This window comes from Elaeis guineensis, chromosome 13 (genome assembly GCF_000442705.2).
Source record: "Elaeis guineensis isolate ETL-2024a chromosome 13, EG11, whole genome shotgun sequence".
Classification (NCBI taxonomy): Eukaryota; Viridiplantae; Streptophyta; class Magnoliopsida; order Arecales; family Arecaceae; genus Elaeis; species Elaeis guineensis.
Window position 1 is genome coordinate 18500935 of NC_026005.2, and position 17826 is coordinate 18518760.

Consider the following 17826-nt stretch of genomic DNA (forward strand, 5'->3'; position numbering starts at 1 on the left):
CACAATCATGAATATCAATTTTTAACCTAGCCAACCTGGAAACCTGAACCAATAACCTCCATACAAGCCAGGAAAGCAACCACAGTTTTCCCACAGCCAACATCACCCTGCAGAGGAATATATTTTGCCATCAGAAAATGCATTGACTGTTATTGCAACATGCGATAAATAGATCAAACTTAGAGGTAAAATGTTTTGAACACAAAAATGTTGCACCACAGAGTCAACATGATAACTAATAACAATATCTTGTTTGGCTTTACCATGAGAAATACATGAAACACAGGGTTACAAATGATAAAGAATCAAACTTGTTCTCAAAAGAAATATAATGTCACTATAATATATGTTTACTGGAATTAGTTGCATGTCTAAAGTGATTGTGGGCTTGTCGGTGAAGAAGCCAAAATAGAAGCACCCTGCTCCCATGTCATTTCCTCAACATAGTTACAATGTGACTTTTGACCGTCATAGCAAGCTTGACAATACCATTTACCATGGTCTGATGTTCAGGGCAACATCCATGACAACGAGACTGATCAACAATAATATCACAAGAGACTAGCAGTCAATCAGCTGTGAATCTCAATGCACTATTAATTTAACAGATATTGAGCTTTCAACATCCTTTTATGTTCTCTGCCACTTTTCTGGAACACCATTTTTTTCAGCAACTGATTCAGTTTTTAAGGGATACATTTTTGCTTGAGCCACCACAGGGTTAGATCCTGAACCATTCTTACTTACTAAGTTCTAATCTGTAGGCATGTCTGAGATTTTCTGCATTGAAAGCTCAAAAGAACATACTATGATGACTACACAATCTGTTAAGATAACTCTGTGCAGCCACTCTGCCAATTTTTGGTTCACTTGCAGCTGGTCAACATACTGACTCGAAGGCTTTGAGTGCTTAACAGGATGGTCTTCCAATTTGCAGCAAAGCAGCAGCTTTATCAAGAATCACTATCCTATTAAACTCGGTTGCTAACATTCGGTAGTACCTATCTTTCATTAAAAGCTCTCTTCTCTAAGCTAATTAGCAATAGTATTTCGGGGTTGCAATTGTGAGGGTCAGATATGAATACATTTCCTCTGTCTCGTTCTGTTAAAAGAAGGTTGTAAATACACATATGCACATGCATACATATGTACATACAGGTATGATCCAAGAAATTATATTCTTGAAATGACCCACTTTTAATGCACTAGAACTTGCAGGAAGCTGTTGATTCAGAGAAGCAAGTATGAAATTGAGGCACCATCAACTAAATAGGCTTACTAAAACATGTTTGGCATGTTTCCAGCAATCATATGGAAAGCCAAAATTAAAAAAATCAAAAAAAAAAGTACCTGTAGAAGTCTGTTCATAGGGACTGGTCTCTTGAGATCCCAAATAATCTCTGAAACTGCATTCAACTGACTAGGAGTAAGAGAATAAGGAAGAGCCTTTAACAACATCTTAGTAAGATCGGACCATTCCTCCATACAAACAGCATTTAACCCATGCTGTTTGTATTTGTCCAACAATTCTTCCTTTTCAATCCATGTACCAAGTGCCTCGAGCATTTGAAATAGTCTTCCCAACTGAGAATAAAACCAATCATAGAATTTTAAAATCCATAAATTCATAGACTGTAAAAACGATCGAAAAGAAAAGCATGATGTATACTATGAAATGCTCTCATGCAACAAAATTGGTGTCACAGACAACTCTTATGTCATTGTAAATATTGCACTATCAAACCAAGCTGAAGGTGAAACAAGAATTTCAAATGTCATTGTAAATATTGTACTATCAAACCAAGCTGAAGGTGAAACAAGAATTTCAAAAGCTAGCACTTAGATTAGAATTGAGCGCAGGTGGGGAGGCAGATACTTTAGAAATAATTTTAGTAAGGAAGCGTTTACAAAGTGGATGCGGCTTCAAGGTTATGCAAAAATTCCAAAGTGGGTAAGTACACTAAATAGAAGATTCTGGCTAATAAGAATTAACTTATCAGCTGCGTGCTATATGACAATCTATTTCTGGATAAATATAACCAAGTAGTCTAGGCACACCAAGAACTTTGACATCATAATTAAATATTATAGCCTAGTTTACAAAGTTACCATTCAGGACTGTTCAGGTAACTAAAACAAAAAAAAAAAAAATCATTCAGGATAAATATGAATTGGAGTTTCATATAGCACTGACATCAAGCACTTATGATATCTTAAATAGATATTACGATGCCATTCATAAAGTTAGGCATCATGCACATAGGCCTGGAAATGGACCTTGACCGGGCCAGCTTCCAGTCAGGCTTTGGGTCACACTCGAAGAATTTCACATTAGATTTGGCCTAAATCCCAAAGCCGAAAGTTTTTCAGGCAAGGTTCAAGCAACTGCTAGCCAACCCATGTTCCACCTAACAGCCGACCTAAATCCTGAAAAATAAATATGTTATACATTAATATTTTTATACATCATATAAAAATATCATTCCAAAGTCTTAAAAACCACCGAAATGAGACCATATGAGTGGTAGTGCACCATCCTGATAGAAAATCAGCACTGGTACATAGTGTGCTGGTAGGGGACACAATCCAAAATTATGTGTCAGTCCCATTATTGTATCGGTTTTTCAAAAAATTGGTATGCCCTTAAGTATCAGTTTTTAAAACCTTTTTTTTTTTCACTCACTTAATCCAATCCATCAATTTTTGATCGATGGTTATCATTTATCCAAATCTCTAATAGAAGGTAACCATCTAAAACCCCATCCATTCTCTCTCACTCTCATCATACCCAAATCCAAACCCTATACTTGATTCCATTCTCGTCAACCATATGCTCGATGGTAATGACAATCTCCCTCCACCTATTTCCCTTTGCCAGTTTGCCCCCTCCTTCGTCACGAGGTGAGAGAAAAAGATCATCCCCTTTGCTCTCCTCTCTCTTCCTCCATAGCCAGGCCCCTTCTCCATATACTATGTATCCTCTCCATCTCTCTCTCTCTCTCTCTCTCTCGCTCTCTCTCTCACACACACACATTGTGCAAAGGCAAAGAGACAAGGACATCCAAATGTTCAAGCTTTGGGCTAGATGTATCTAAGTTTGATGAGGACTATTTCAGGTTCGGGCCCATTTGGACTCTACGCCGAACATGAGCTCAACCTCGACCTCAAGCCAAATGTCATAAAAAATTTTAGGCTTAAGCCCCACAAGAAGCCCAGAAAGAAATTTGCCAGGTTTAGTCAAGGGGCAGCCCGGACTGGGCCCGATCCACTTCCAGCCCTACATGCACAGCATAGTCTACTAGCACAAGAATTTTCTTTTTTGTTGCTTTAAAGAAGTGTAGCATGCATAATTATTACTAGCCAGATACTATGGCACAATTTATAAGCAGTCTCACACTAAGCCCACAACAAATATTTTCTCAATCCTTTTTGTGGAGCCTTCTAATTTTAACATTTTGTCCCACAACAAACCACATCTTTTATGGGATATCACTTGGATGCATTTTGCTGTTTTTGCTGTTGCTTTAGTCCATTTTCCAGGTGTGGAATCTCTTAGCAGTCAAAATACCAAACCTTTGACAAAGCCAAAATGGGACATTTTCAATTATTCCTGCATCCAGATATTTAGAACCATGCACACATGGCCAGCAGCAAAGTATTGCCCTCAAAAGAAAAATAAATTTTAGAATGCTTACAAATTGCTTTGAGCATAACAAATAACTTTATTATGATATAAAACTATTCATCACGTGATTGTAATTCTAACAAGTTTTCCGGTAGAAGTATTTGGAAAATGCAGCAAATATGTTCAAGAAGTGAGCAATCTAGTTAGAGCGAGCAATAATCTAGAGAAGTTGATGCTAAGGTAGGGACATCAAAAGAATGATGATTGAAGTTTCACCAACGATCAAAGCGTATTGTGATCTAAATCTCAAAATAAAAATAACACTGTATCTAAACAATTGCACATGCTCAAGGCAAAACATCAACCTTTTAACCAATAGTACTTCAACTTTAGTTTCCCACTCAGTCCTTTTCATGAGTTCGAGACACATAAGACTTGACAAAAGATAAAAATTAGGGGGGAGGGGGGACGAAAGGGAACATGAAAAATTTAGTAACAAAGAATATATCACAGAATTCAAAGAAGCTAACATCATAAACACTTAAAAGAAACATTGGCAAACCTTGCTGGCACTTCTTTCTTCCCTTCTCAGGATACGATAAAATAGAGGAATCGAACAGGTAATAAGCTAATAGTGTCTTTTGAAGAATATCAGACAACTTCTAAGAGCTGCTTGGGGTAGGTGGCAATTAATGATACAGAACAAGAAAGCAGGATTAATTATATAACTCTTATGTTAGTAAATTGTATCAGATAATGCACCATGTACGACTCGAAAAATTAAAGCAAGGCTAATGTTTTGCTGAACAATATGGTTATCGTGTGTTTTCATTTGACAGCTGTCTCTGTGAGCATAGATTGCTAGTTTCTTGTACTCTTTGGCAACAATAATATCTTCAGACAGCAAACCAAAAATTGGGAAGCGCATGCATTTGCAGAGTTGCAGAACTTAGATCATGCTATGAGATCCAAGTCTGAAACTTGAGAGAATGTATTTGCAGTTTACAAAAGCAAATCCCATAGGAAGTAAACAATGAAAGGAAATACTTTTTATGGCTTCATAACTTACTTGAAGGTAAAAGAATTCATCAAATATTAGTCTTCTGCGAGCTAAATCAGCTTCATTTAAATTCCTTGGATGGTGGATTCCCATGTAGGCCTGCATTTAGTAGAAAGATTGGTACAACATGATAACATCAAAAGAGGATAACAAGTATCACGAGAAATGTTGGGGAAACGGCTTCTAAAAGTTCAGAATACAAGAGTCGGTAACAATACATTAAATAGCTAAGAGAATGTGGCCAATCTGCATTATTGAGCATACAGATGTGCAAAACACCAGTGATTTTGAAATTCTGATATGACCTATGACGTTACTAGTAATCAGGGATCTATAGAAGACAATAAGCAGGACCAACGGCAGCCTTAAAGTATCTGTTACGTGCAAAAACAACAGACAATAAATCTATACCTATTGAATTCCATGTCCAGAAATTAGAGGCGAATGAAAGCAAGTTGAAGATCCACCCTCCTACTTATCTATACTTACATTCAAAACTTGAGATACAGTTTACTAATGCAAGTAAAATGTGATAAGGTAGGGTGAGCAGTGATATCTTGAACAAAACATACAACTTCCAGGACAGCAACAGCACAAGCACTGTGCAATATAGTGAAAAAGTAAACCAAATTTTGATGAGCAGATAGTAACAGGCTCAGTCTGAAAGCAGATGATCATCATCCAATCTGAGTTCCAATTCGAGCTCAATGATTGTAACGTCATCAGATAAGCAAACATCTTGAGTGCCATGTAACCTAAGGGTCCAAAAAGTTGCAAAAATGGCAACAAGCACAGCCAATCCTCCAATGTAAGAATTAATATTAACTGGTCTCATGACAAATGAACTGAAGAATACATTTAGATAGCTATAGCATAGCCTTTGATCCGGTGATTTCTAAATATAAAAGATTGAGGGCACCCAACAAAGCTCTTGCTCAATACATATAGTATGCTATAATGGCAAGCAAATTCTTAAGTGAATGAATATGATCAGTAAATTAACTTACATCATAAAGGTTTAGCAAGTTGAACTCCTTGAGGATCACATTTGGCATAGGATCTATGTTAGAAGTCAATATCTTCAAGGCTCTGCACATATTTTAGGTCATACATTAGGTTGCCAATGCAATCACCCAAACCTTAGCATTTAACTGAGAAGTTAACTGAAATGGAATCAGATATATGAAAAGGGTGATAGCATTCTCCTACTAGCAGCAAACAAAGGGATCTGGAGAAATTCAGTAAGTAATTTTGCAAAAGTAGTCCACTTTATTGACATTTTTGCAGGATATGGCCTCTCTCTCTCTCTCTGCATGCTCACGTGCATGCGTAGAAGTAGCCCAACTTTAAAATTTTTCAGATGCTTTTAGACCTCAACACCACAGATATATTTCAGCCACATGCCTAAGCAAAGTTGAATGCACATATTTCTCGTAGTGAGCTCACATGTTTCTAAAGTTAATGCACACAATTGTTGATCATGCAATGCAAATTCATTAGCTGGAGTGTATTCATGTAGCCAGGGGCAAAAGCATCTGAAAACTTCAAAACCGGGCCATTCCCGCAAAAAAAAATAGAAGTGCTTCAGAACTACAGAGACAAAAATAAGGTTAGCCATTTCAGCAAAACTTCTAATTGAGAAAGTAACAAGAAAATCAAAAAATAGTTTGATTGACCCAAAATAAAGAAATAGGAAAGATAAAGAAAATATGTAAATAAGCAAAGAAAGAGAGGTCATCGATATTATGGATCTCCATAACTAAGGTTCATTGTACAATATGCCTGATATAGTATGGTACACTCGGAATAGAATGGTACAACCTCTATACCAACAAGGACCAGAAATCCTTTACTCATGCCATGGTACCACCCGAAACCAGGCAGTATGGGTTGATACAACACGAAAGCGAAAATAACTAGTCAATTCCAAATAATATGGACTGGTCTAGCCTTGCGACATATAGAGCTCAGTACAATATCAGTATGGTAAAAATACAGCAAACATTGGGCAGTACGGGTTGAGACAGAAGCATGTCAACACCCTTCATACCAATTATGTACACATTATAAAATATCAACTCGGATTCTTCCTAATGTGTTTGTCGTACCCTACACATCTAGAAATAACCAAAATTCCACTCCACGAGTCTGTAGCTTGATTGGCCCAATCAGGTTGGACAAAACTATTGGAGTACTTGTCAACCACACGGTTCATTCTGCCACCTTAAGTATGAGCACTACCATAAGTTCACCCTAAATCTCAACCAATCCCAGCATTATTACTGTCAAAACATCTAAATTCATCACAACTATCACCACCTAAGGAACTAAAAGCACAGCTACTCAAAGTAAGTTTCCCTTAGAATTGTTTCAAATCAAGCAAGAAAAAGAGGAAGCCTTACTATTTTCACAATTTTTTAACCAGTGGTACATGAAAAGGATAGGATCTCCATCATCACCCAGATCTCAACAAAGGACCAAGTCCACCTACCTTAGCCTGACTACCCCAACCTCACCTAGCATCATTTACCTCTATGACCAAAATTCCTCCTAAAATAGAAATCTAGCCATGATGACTTTAACAACTGGTATCTTTAGCAAGAGGAAAGGTCAAAAGCTTTTAGTAGCAGCTTTGTCCAGTCTCCTGCTCAGAGAACCGTTATCTATTGAAGAATCACTATTTCTTCTCATATTCAATAACCTGTCGTTTTTGCAAACCTCTCATTTTGAATTCCAATGGAGAAATCTATCCATTCTGTATCCTAAAAAATCATTGGAAGAAAAATCAAATGCAAGCTTTAGCTTTCAATTAGAATAATAGTGAGCGTAGTTTTTCATTTAAAATAAAAGAGAAAAAAGCACTTCATAATGTGGAAACTACAAAGTCAAGCATGTAAATAACACTAGCACACTTAAAAGCTGAAAAAGGGAAAAGCTATGTCTGATAAAGGGCCATTTTGATTGTTAACTAGAATTAAAAGGCTTGTCATATCAAAGTACCCTAATACAACAGCTCTTTATGATGGTCCTGGTTCTTGTACATAGAAGAACACTAGACATATAGATGATTTTGTCTCTGAGCTTCATGTCCACAAATATCCTGCAACCAAGGACACTGGCATAGATCCAATCAACAACCACAGAAACCTATGCATCCTGATGCAATGATCATGAAAGCATCCTTTTGCCAGAACACATAGTTTACAAGAGATAAATATTAAGCCATGATAGCAAGCAAATACCTTTTTTTTTTTGGCAAACACTAATCAAATACTTTAAGTATATATTACCGATGAGAGTTTATATAAGCAAATTAAATGACAAACCGTCATAAAAATGCTTAAAATTTGAAATATCAGCTCCAGAAAGTTTGCGTAAATTTACTGACACTGACAAATTAAAATAAACAGATGATAACAACATGTGAAAATATAATATATGGAGAATAATTAACAACAACTAAAAGGCAGAAAAAAAAATAAACCTAGCAACAATAATTGTATAAAATAAAGTTCAATAGACAAAGATTTCCAGCTAGATTAACAAGCTAAGTAACCTTGATATGATATCCCTAAGAAAGTCAGGTTTCAGTCCCGCTTTAGAAGGGTATAGAGGATATGGCCTCCTCTCTACATGTGCATGTTGTTCTTCCTCCTCTTCAAGCATATCAATATTGTATTCCCTTATTTCATAGTGGTTTTCCATGCGCATCTTCTTGACCTACATTACCACACACAACCATAAGCTATGATGCAATAAGGCATACAAAGATATCTAGCTCTGCGATTTATGCAACACAAGAACAAATTGGTTGTGTGCTTCTTGTAAACTGAAAACGATCTAGCAGCTTATCCCAACATGTAATTACTAAGCTATGTATTTATATAGGTCAAGAGAATGTGACCTAATGTGCAGCATACAAGTAGTTGTTAATACAACCACAACTTTGTTGCTATATACGTACAACATGAGCAAGTTCAGTTTTAAACTACAATTCTAATTTTAAAACCCCAACAATAACCAAGCAGCTAAGATCCTTTGCATTACTAAATACACCCCTTAGGTCTGTGTTTCCTTTCATTTTTGCAAACGTATAAAGAATATAATCTTAAAAAGTCAATGCGCTGCCTCAGACAAGGCTCAGCATTTATGGATAAAGGTTAAATGGGTCCACCTAAGCATCCCTATTTCAGAGAAGCTAAGAAACCTGACCCTCTGAAACTAAGCATCAATGGTCTATGGTAATTAAAGGATATTCATGGAGATTAGACCAAGGGGATTTGGAAAATACAAATGGATCATCTGGATGCAACTAAGTTTACACTTTACAAAAGAAGGGGGGTTGTCTGGAGAAAATGTAGAGTAACTGAAAGGTGATCCTGTATGTATGGATGTGTGTGTACATAAGAAAATGATCATGCTGGTCAAGAAACAAAGGCTGAATTATTGTCTAGCAGGGGAAAACCGAACCAAGGGACATTATGAGCTATATAGATAGACATATGCACATCAGTCAGATATATGTAATCATATTAAGAGTTCTAAACATTGTCATTTGTTATGCTTAAAAGTATTGTGCTTATAAAGTTAAAATAATCAAAAAGTAATTTTTCATAAGGAAAATCTCATTTACATACAGTGACCCTTAATGAGCAATGAAAAATCATAAATAACCATACAGAAAACACTAATCACATTATTACCCACCTTCCCACTAACATGTACATGATCTCCCTCTCTATACTTTGACTGAATACTTTTAAGAAAAGGCACATACGTAAAACGCGTGCCACGGAAAAACTTCTTCAAATGCAGGTAAACCATCTTCTGTTCTTCAGTGCCACGGCTGTCATTTTTAATTTCCATAACTGACTCATTATTTTGAAGCTCACAGCCAATTACAACTTCAAGGAATGAGAAAGAACGGCTAGCCTTGATTCCCCTGAAAACCATTAAGGCATTAGAATGATTTTAATACAAAAATGAATCATGTTTAAGAGCAAAATACCTCTTACCACAGCATTAGGATAAATCTTGTAACGATATCAAAATAAATAGGAGTAAAATTTTTAAATAGATCAAGAAATGTAAACCACTTTTATGAGATGGGACTAGCATTGTCTTTCATAACTTTGCAATCAAAGTTGTGTACCAAGGTAAAAAGATAAACCAGCGAAAGCACTAATTTATCAGCTAGCCAACTAAGACAACCAACTTAGACCAAAGATTCTGCATACCACATATAGTATATCATATGGTCCTCGCAGCTTGGATTTACATTCCTTAGAAAGTTGTTGCTTCTAATATCTGGACAGGTTCTATAAATATATCCTTGCTAATTTTGGTTCATCAGTATAGAAACTTACGGTGGCATACAAATTCAGTCACATTTACAACTGCCCTTTCCATTTTTCCATTGTCTCACCATTGCTGACTTTATTTCTTAGCATTCCGATTTAGTTAATTGGATGTATATTGCCAATTTAGTTCCTAGCAAACCTTAGCAAATTTGGCCCAGCCAGTCCATCCTGGAATTTGGCAGGGCCTGAGTACAGAGTTTGAGCCCAGTAGGCCATGCTAGGCCTGATATTTTTAGGCCAACTTAAAATTGGGCTAGTGTTGGGCTTGTCAAATTTAGGCCACAAGGCCTGGCCCAATACACATAACTTATCTATTTTTATATTTTTTTTTACAATATTAAGGTTTTAAAATAAAAAAAGGATAAGAAATAGAAAAACACAAACCTCCCAATCTATTCTCCATCTAACCCATCTCTTCGTTGCCCCATCTCCTCGCCTCCTCCCTCTCATTCCCTCTTTCTCGTTGTCCCTCCCATCGGCACAAGGGAAAACAAGGGGGAGCTAATACGAACTACAATGATCCTTTCTCCTCTTTCTCACCCTGTATAACTCTCACCAGCAGCCCCATGGACTAATGGACAGCATCGTGCATTGTCCTCCTTTCACCATCACTCTCCCTCCCACCAACATGCCCAATGACTAGCCACCATCACCAGCAATGCCTCCTCTCTCTCTATCTTCTCGAGTTCTCTCTTTTCGAGATGGCTAAAACAGATCAGCCGGTTACTGACACAGTTCAGCCTATATATTTGAAACAGTAAGTCAAAACTAGGGGTGTAAATTGACTGGATTGGATTAAATTATACCTAAATCCAACTCCAATCCAAAATATTTTGGACTTGGAAACTTGGCTCCAAAACCGAACCAAATACTCTACTAGTCCAATCCAATCCAATCCAAAAAGTTCAGATTGGGTGGAACTGGATTTTTAGACTTTTACATACATTAGACTGCAATTTGGACATAATTCAAAAGTTATATGAATTCAAAACATATACTACTTATAGGTACTCTATAATATTGCCCTACATCTAACAATTAATATTATAATAGCAACGGATAAGAAATAAAAAATATAAATTTCAATACCAAGGATCTCAACAAGTCGTGCTATAATAGCATCATATAAAAAACATGAGTTATAGATTTTCTAGAAAAACTACATTGCCAAAATATAATAAGTTCCAAAACATTTAAAAGAAACTAAACTTGAAACACACACACACATATATATGCATGTATGTATGTAAAATCCAAACTAGAAGAATGGATTGGATTTGGTTTGGACCCATAGTTTGGACTTTGTATTGAATTTGGATTTTATAACATTAAATCCAAATCTAAGTCCAAAGTCCAAAATTTTTAAAAATTGACTCCAAATCCAAAACCAAAGTCCAAAAATCCGATCCAATCCTCTAGTTCGGTTTGGATCGTTTTGGATTTTGGATTTTCTCCAATCCACTTGCACCTCTAGTCAAAACCCCCTCTCGATAGCTTCAAATCAAAACCCTTGTAACTTATAAGTCTTCCAGCCCCTCTCTCTCTCTCTTCAACATAGTGAGTCCATCCTCACTGCCATGGCCCTCAACCCCTTGCATGCCACTCTATAGCACGAGCTGGAGAGCCTAGTGGACCGTGGGGTCGACCTTGGCACCATCAATAGCCACAACATCTTCACTAACCTCGACAGGTGGCATAGCCTCCACGCAATCCTCCGGCCTCGACCACGTCATCGATCCTAGCCTTCACCTCTCCCCCACTACTCCCAACGGCTTCAAAGCACTCACCTCCCTTCTCTCCTTGGCTTCAAAATGGTAAGTCCTTTGGCATCTTCCTCTCCCTCCCTCTCCTTCTTCCACTCCGGCCCTCTCCCTCTTCCTCCTCCTAGTTTCAATACGTTGCAATTCAATATGGTACAGACAAGCACCATACCATACTAATCACCAACCAGCATGCCCGTTGAAACCAGTTTCTACAATCCTTGCTTTGAGGCTAACTGTTACATAGATCATCATAAACCATACATCCAACTTAGCAACTCTAGTGCTTCCTTGGTTTTATAAGTATTCCATCTTTGTTATTATCATTTATTCTTTGTTATTACCTAACTCAGAACCTTTTTCCACACAATTGCTTTTGGACCCCGTAATTCCAGCAACAAGTATGCTCCCCACATGCCAAACTTCTAAGGTGATTTCTAATGCAATAATTATCAAGCCCTGATTTTCTCCAGAATTTTCATTGTTTCCTATGACTTTTGCTAGTTAATTCATATGCATGTTATGGTCTTGTTTTTGTTGTAACATTAAATGCTACTTGCCCGTGTTATATGTCACAAATGGATTGTTTCTTCAAGAAGATATTAACTTCTTATATTTGACCAGATCACTATCTTTAGTTTTTCAGGTATATGTCATATTGTATTTTTTAACACGAGTTTTCTGATTTGATTATCAGATACAGTTCTAGGAAGACATTCTATTGAAAGAAAGAAGAAAAAAAAAATCACACACTTAAAATATCTTCTCTGCATATGAAAGGAATAAAAAGAATTCTATGTGCCATCAAAGCTTGCCTTGCATATACATGATAAAGAATATAGTTTACCTGGACGATAAAATTGTTCCAACAAACATCACATAATGCCCATCATCTATTTCACCATGACCATTTTGCAGGTCAGCATATGTTCGAGGAAAATGGTGGAGCAGCTTTCTCACCTATTTGAAAACAAATAGAAAAATTGCAATTTCTAAGATTTGAAAGAAAAAATAATGAAGACGATCTTCTACAATATCCAAGGATATCCCACCGTATGGAAACCGCAATCTTCAAGTTGACGACACTGCCTACTGGTTGTACCTGGTATACATCTGACAGTCTTGTCCAACACTAACTCAACAGGCATTATAGTTTGTATTGATGGTGCCTCACTGGAGCCTTTGGCATCCAGTTTTGCTTCACCATGTGAATCTGCTTCATGAGAATCATATATCACATAGGAACTTCCTTCACCAGATGAGAGAGTGGTTACATTTGAGAGTGGAGGAACCAACAACTGCCATGTTTCATTGAATTTATCAGATCCTGCCCATTTTTCTTCTGACTCAGAGAAATATCTCTTACAGGCTTTAGGCAGCAAAAAATTAACTTGTTCCTGTGGACGTGGAACCTCATCATACAGTTCGATAAGTGAAGAATCGCCCAGTTTAATGCATGGAAACTTTCCACAAGTCGATGAGAAATCAGAATCTTCAATCATGCCTTTGACATCTGCCCCAGATTCTCTTCGATTTCTTTCTTGGTCAATTAAATCTTGTATGTTGCCATAACCCATTAAAACGGAGACCTACACACAAAATACAGTCCAAACATATTTACCGGAACATAGTGAATGCCTCCAAAAAAATGAATTTTGTTATGATATTTATCATGCAATAATGATTAGCTATTTAGATTCCTTCAATAGGCATGTTCTAGCATATCTCAGAGCTACCAAAAGTGCTATATGCAACTTCAAAAATATGATGTGTCTATAATATACATATACATAGATTCATTTGGACATGTAAATAGTTGCTAAAAAAGTAAGATTCATTTGGACATGTAAATAGTTGCTAAAAGAGTAGCAGCTGAAGTTATCTGATACAACATCTGAAAGGCGACATACCTTATTTAGAAATTTTGACCGCTCCGACATGCTTGCAGTGCTGTAACCACCCACTTCCTCCAATAGCTTTTGAGAAAACATGTGATTGGACCGGGAACACCATTTTAAAAGCTTGAAGTGGAGAAATTTGCTAAACCTGTGAACCAACATAGCTTTATCAAGAAAAATGTTCCTCTCACAACTTATTCTGAATTATGGATAAAATAACAAGCATGTGTGAGTTATAGGGATCACCTCATGGTCCTAACAAATGTGTTACAGTATCCTCTCTCAACTTCAAAACATATGGCACTTGTTAGATGCCTCTCACTAAAACCCTGCAAAGAATTTCATATAAATAAGAATAAGCTCTCGTGCACAACATGATTGAAAAATAAACATAAACCTGACACTAAGATCCTAAAATGGCAAACATTTGCAACTAAGACAAGGATCCATGTTTCTTTTTGGTAGCAAAGTATACATGTTTAATGGTCTGACATTGAAACAGGATGTCAAAACAGAGCATTTACAAAGTTAAATTGGAAAACCATCTACGGCGATGTGTCATATTATTATTGTCCCAAGAATTGTTCCCTAAAAATAGCAAAACAATGGAGGAAAATGTGTATTTAAAAATAAATAAACAAATAAATCTTCAGAGAAGAAAAGAATGGATTGTGTCCACATCATATTAAGTTTTTCGGTAGTGGCAAAAATTATGAACCTACCATTTGCACATAGAAGATAACCAAAAACTTTTTGGGTAGGAAGGAACAAAACCGCACAAGAATTATTAGACATGCACCAATTTCCACATTATTCAATCAATAATGCTGAATCAGGTCAGACTAATCATATCAAAATTTAACTCCCATTGCAGATTAACACCATATTTCCCAGAATATGGATGATCAAATGAAATTTGAACCCGAATTCAGGCAATGGGAATCTATATTAAGTTCAGGTAACAGGCCGTGTTTCTGCCAGAGACTGAAATCAATAAATGGGGGAAAAAATCAAAAACTGATGGAATCCAGGAACGAATGATTTTAAGAAAAAAACTTTATAATTTTATGATAAATATTAAAGAAAGTACATCCATGTATTTGAACGTGACACTCATTAACAAAAAGCACAAATGAAACTTGAATAGAGGAAAGATGCAAAAATACCTTGCAGCATAGTTGTGCAAATGAAGTAGCCAGTGGTGCCATTTGAGGATACTATCATGGTGTGGCAATGTGAAGCACATGCACCTAAAGATAAGGGGAAAAAAGGTAAAACTGTTGCAAATTCAACCATCTCCTTAGTATGATCTAAAGCAATCCTATCAAAAGTTTGTATACATGAGCAGAAATATATTTTAAAAAAAAAAAAAAAACTAGAAATCAACAAACAAACATCAAATAAGAACCAAGATTAGATCATTCCCAACCCAACTAAGCCAGTAGATTATTTAAACAAAGATCTAAAAGCTTGAAAACAAGAAATAACGGAAATATGTTCCTTTCTCAGACACTCTTCCCCAGCTGAAACCCAAGTATTACCATCAGGCACCATTCTCACCTTTTCAGAACTAAATCAATCAACTTTTCTGAAACAAATATGTGCCATCAGCCAGAGGCACATAGGAGTTCCCATGGAAAGAAATCAAGACACCGCCTAATGACTATTACCCCATATTGACCTCAACTTCAACGCAAGGGGCAACCAATCAACATTTGCGAATGCAGCAAGAAAAGACTACTACAAAACCCAATCAATCATAGGCAAGGAAAAGATTATTAAACAGTGTTGCGGATGAAATTCGTCCCGGGCCAGAAGCGCTGGAGCATGACGAAGCCTAGCGAATCGACGGCGGCCGAACCTGCAAGAAAAGTCCTCATCGCAGGTGGCTCCGACGAGACCCTCCAACGCTCAAGTCAGATTTCTCGCAACAGAAGAGGAAGAGCGAGTCTTTTTAAGAGGGCGAGGAGGCATACCTTTGGGTCCCCGCTTTACCTTTATTTATATAGGGAGGCTGGAGCCGTGAGAGAGCATGAATAATCAAAGATAATATTTTATCCCATTAAATGTCCTTGAGAGTCGTGCCTAGCAATATTGCCTCATGGCACGTAGGTAGCCGTCCATATTTATGGCATAGGCTGACAAGCGGTGGTGGCTGAAGGATGTGGAGAGCTCACCCTACTCATGATTACCCCTATTTATTAATGGGGGGATGCGATGGGCTATAAAAGGCCTCCTATAGCCATCATGATAGGCCACAATGTCAATGACACTTTGGCGCCACCAGAGATGGATCAGCAAATATGGACCATTTAATAAGAAAAGAGCTTCGGGCTGTCTATTAGCAACTTCAGCATGGCTGAAGTCTATATAAGCGGGGACCATGGAGCCGCCATGGGTGGCTCTGGGGTCACCCGAAGTGCTCAAAACAAGGGGACTTCGGACTTATAAATCTAGCAAAGCCCGGCATCTTCGGAGGCCATGTGCATGTAGGGGAGGAGCTTCGACCCTAAAAAGTGCATTAGGGAGCACATTCTTTCTTCTTCCCTTGGGCTGCCATCTTTTCTCTCTCCATTGCTTCCTCTCTTATCTTATTGTCTTGTTGTGTTGCCCATGGCCTATGAGAGAATGGGACGTGAGTGGAAGAGGCATTTAATGCCTCCAATTAGATTCAAATGACTCAAAGCTCCCCTTATAGCATATGCATAGTGAAGTACAATCGAGAATTACGGAGGTGCATGGAACAGCATAGCCGATGAAGATCTTTTTGCACTGTTAATGGGCTGGTCAATCTGTTGCACGCTGAGCCTCTAATCTCTTCTTATTTTCAGGAGCCCAATAATCAACCTATGGAGGATCGACCGATGGAAGATTCCCTAAGCCACCCACTTGGGTCGCGGTTCCCTGATAAAGCTGGGGCAGAAAGTGGATCGGCAGCCGATGCAAAGGCCAAGATCACCACGGGGCTTGTAGACCGAATGAACATGGGGACTACGGGCACCCGTGGGGAGAAGCCGGGCACCCCAGAATATTTTGATATAGTCACTGACATGACATATAATTAGGAGTAATATAATTAGGAGTAAGGATTGGCCAACGATTCTCGAGGAAGAAGCCTGAATCATAGCACCTCTTAGGTCGGTAGGTTCCGACTTCAGCCTCCGCTATGCCAGTCTTCGGCACAGCCAGGGCATTACCCCCAACAGTCTTAGTATTATTCCAGTCTCTTCTTCTCTTAGACGATCCTTTGGAATACCTAGCCAGCGAGCTTTCAGGCCAGCCATCAATGGAATCCAAACAGTACTCAGGGTACGTCACATTAGACAAAGCCAAGGGCACCGACTTCTATTATTTTGTAGTGGCCGAGGAGTTACCCCCCAACAAACAGCAAAGAATTCTCAATAAAGATTGGGATTTGAAACTTCCAAAGCAAGACCGAAGGGGGAAGAGGGTATCCACTGGTTTCAAGAAGCCAGCTTGCCATCTTTAAACGAAAAAAAAAGGCAAACAACAACCGACGAAAGCAACCTGATCACCATCTATGTACTCATTTTTTCTTCACAAACAAACAAGCGACAGGTCTTTAGAATATTTTGGGGTTTGAGGGGTTTAGGGTTTATAAGACGCAGAGGAAAATCAAGGAGAGATAGGTTTTCGGATGGGCTACCTGATCCCAAGAAGAGGAGAAGCTTTGGCCCTTGGAGACGGCTCCGACTTTGGTGGGAGTGGGGATCGCCATGGACTGCAGAAGAAGGCGACGGAGGAGAAAAAGAGGAACAGGGAACGAGAGAATCGAAAGGTCCGACTGCTCGGATAAAGAGGCTCGATGGAAAAATTATTTCAAGAACCCTAAATGGATTTCTAATTTAGCAGCAGTGCCGAAGCGCTCGTGATATAAAATCATCACCAATGTCGTGGCCCTCGATTGGTTCGCATCCGCAGTTTCGTATGACGGCGGTCACTGCCGACTTTGCCGTACATCCAAAACAAATTACTTGCGCTCCCATTCTCCAAGCTACTTATCCGCGCAGATGTAATGAATTTGAAGTGAAGTCGTCAAATTTCATGCCGACTTACTGCTGTAAATTTGATTACAGTTCTCCGAAGGAGCGTTCATCATTTA

The 17826-nt window shown here is 38.0% G+C and overlaps 1 protein-coding gene across 1 annotated transcript in view; it reads right to left on the reverse strand.

Annotated features, from left to right (window-relative positions):
* Positions 1-17566, reverse strand: part of LOC105056344 (ATP-dependent DNA helicase homolog RECG1, chloroplastic/mitochondrial) — a 32398-nt gene extending 14832 nt beyond the window's left edge. The window contains exons 1-12 of the mRNA XM_010938511.4: positions 17371-17566; positions 14870-14953; positions 13950-14032; positions 13716-13851; positions 12858-13394; positions 12653-12765; positions 9393-9627; positions 8242-8405; positions 5693-5774; positions 4695-4784; positions 1351-1584; positions 36-107 (exon numbers count right to left, since the gene is read on the reverse strand). Coding sequence (XP_010936813.1) covers positions 36-107; positions 1351-1584; positions 4695-4784; positions 5693-5774; positions 8242-8405; positions 9393-9627; positions 12653-12765; positions 12858-13394; positions 13716-13851; positions 13950-14032; positions 14870-14911 — 1788 coding nt within the window. The 5' untranslated portion in view covers positions 14912-14953; positions 17371-17566. The remainder of the gene's footprint in view (positions 1-35; positions 108-1350; positions 1585-4694; positions 4785-5692; positions 5775-8241; positions 8406-9392; positions 9628-12652; positions 12766-12857; positions 13395-13715; positions 13852-13949; positions 14033-14869; positions 14954-17370) is intronic.
* Positions 17567-17826: the final 260 nt, after the last annotated feature.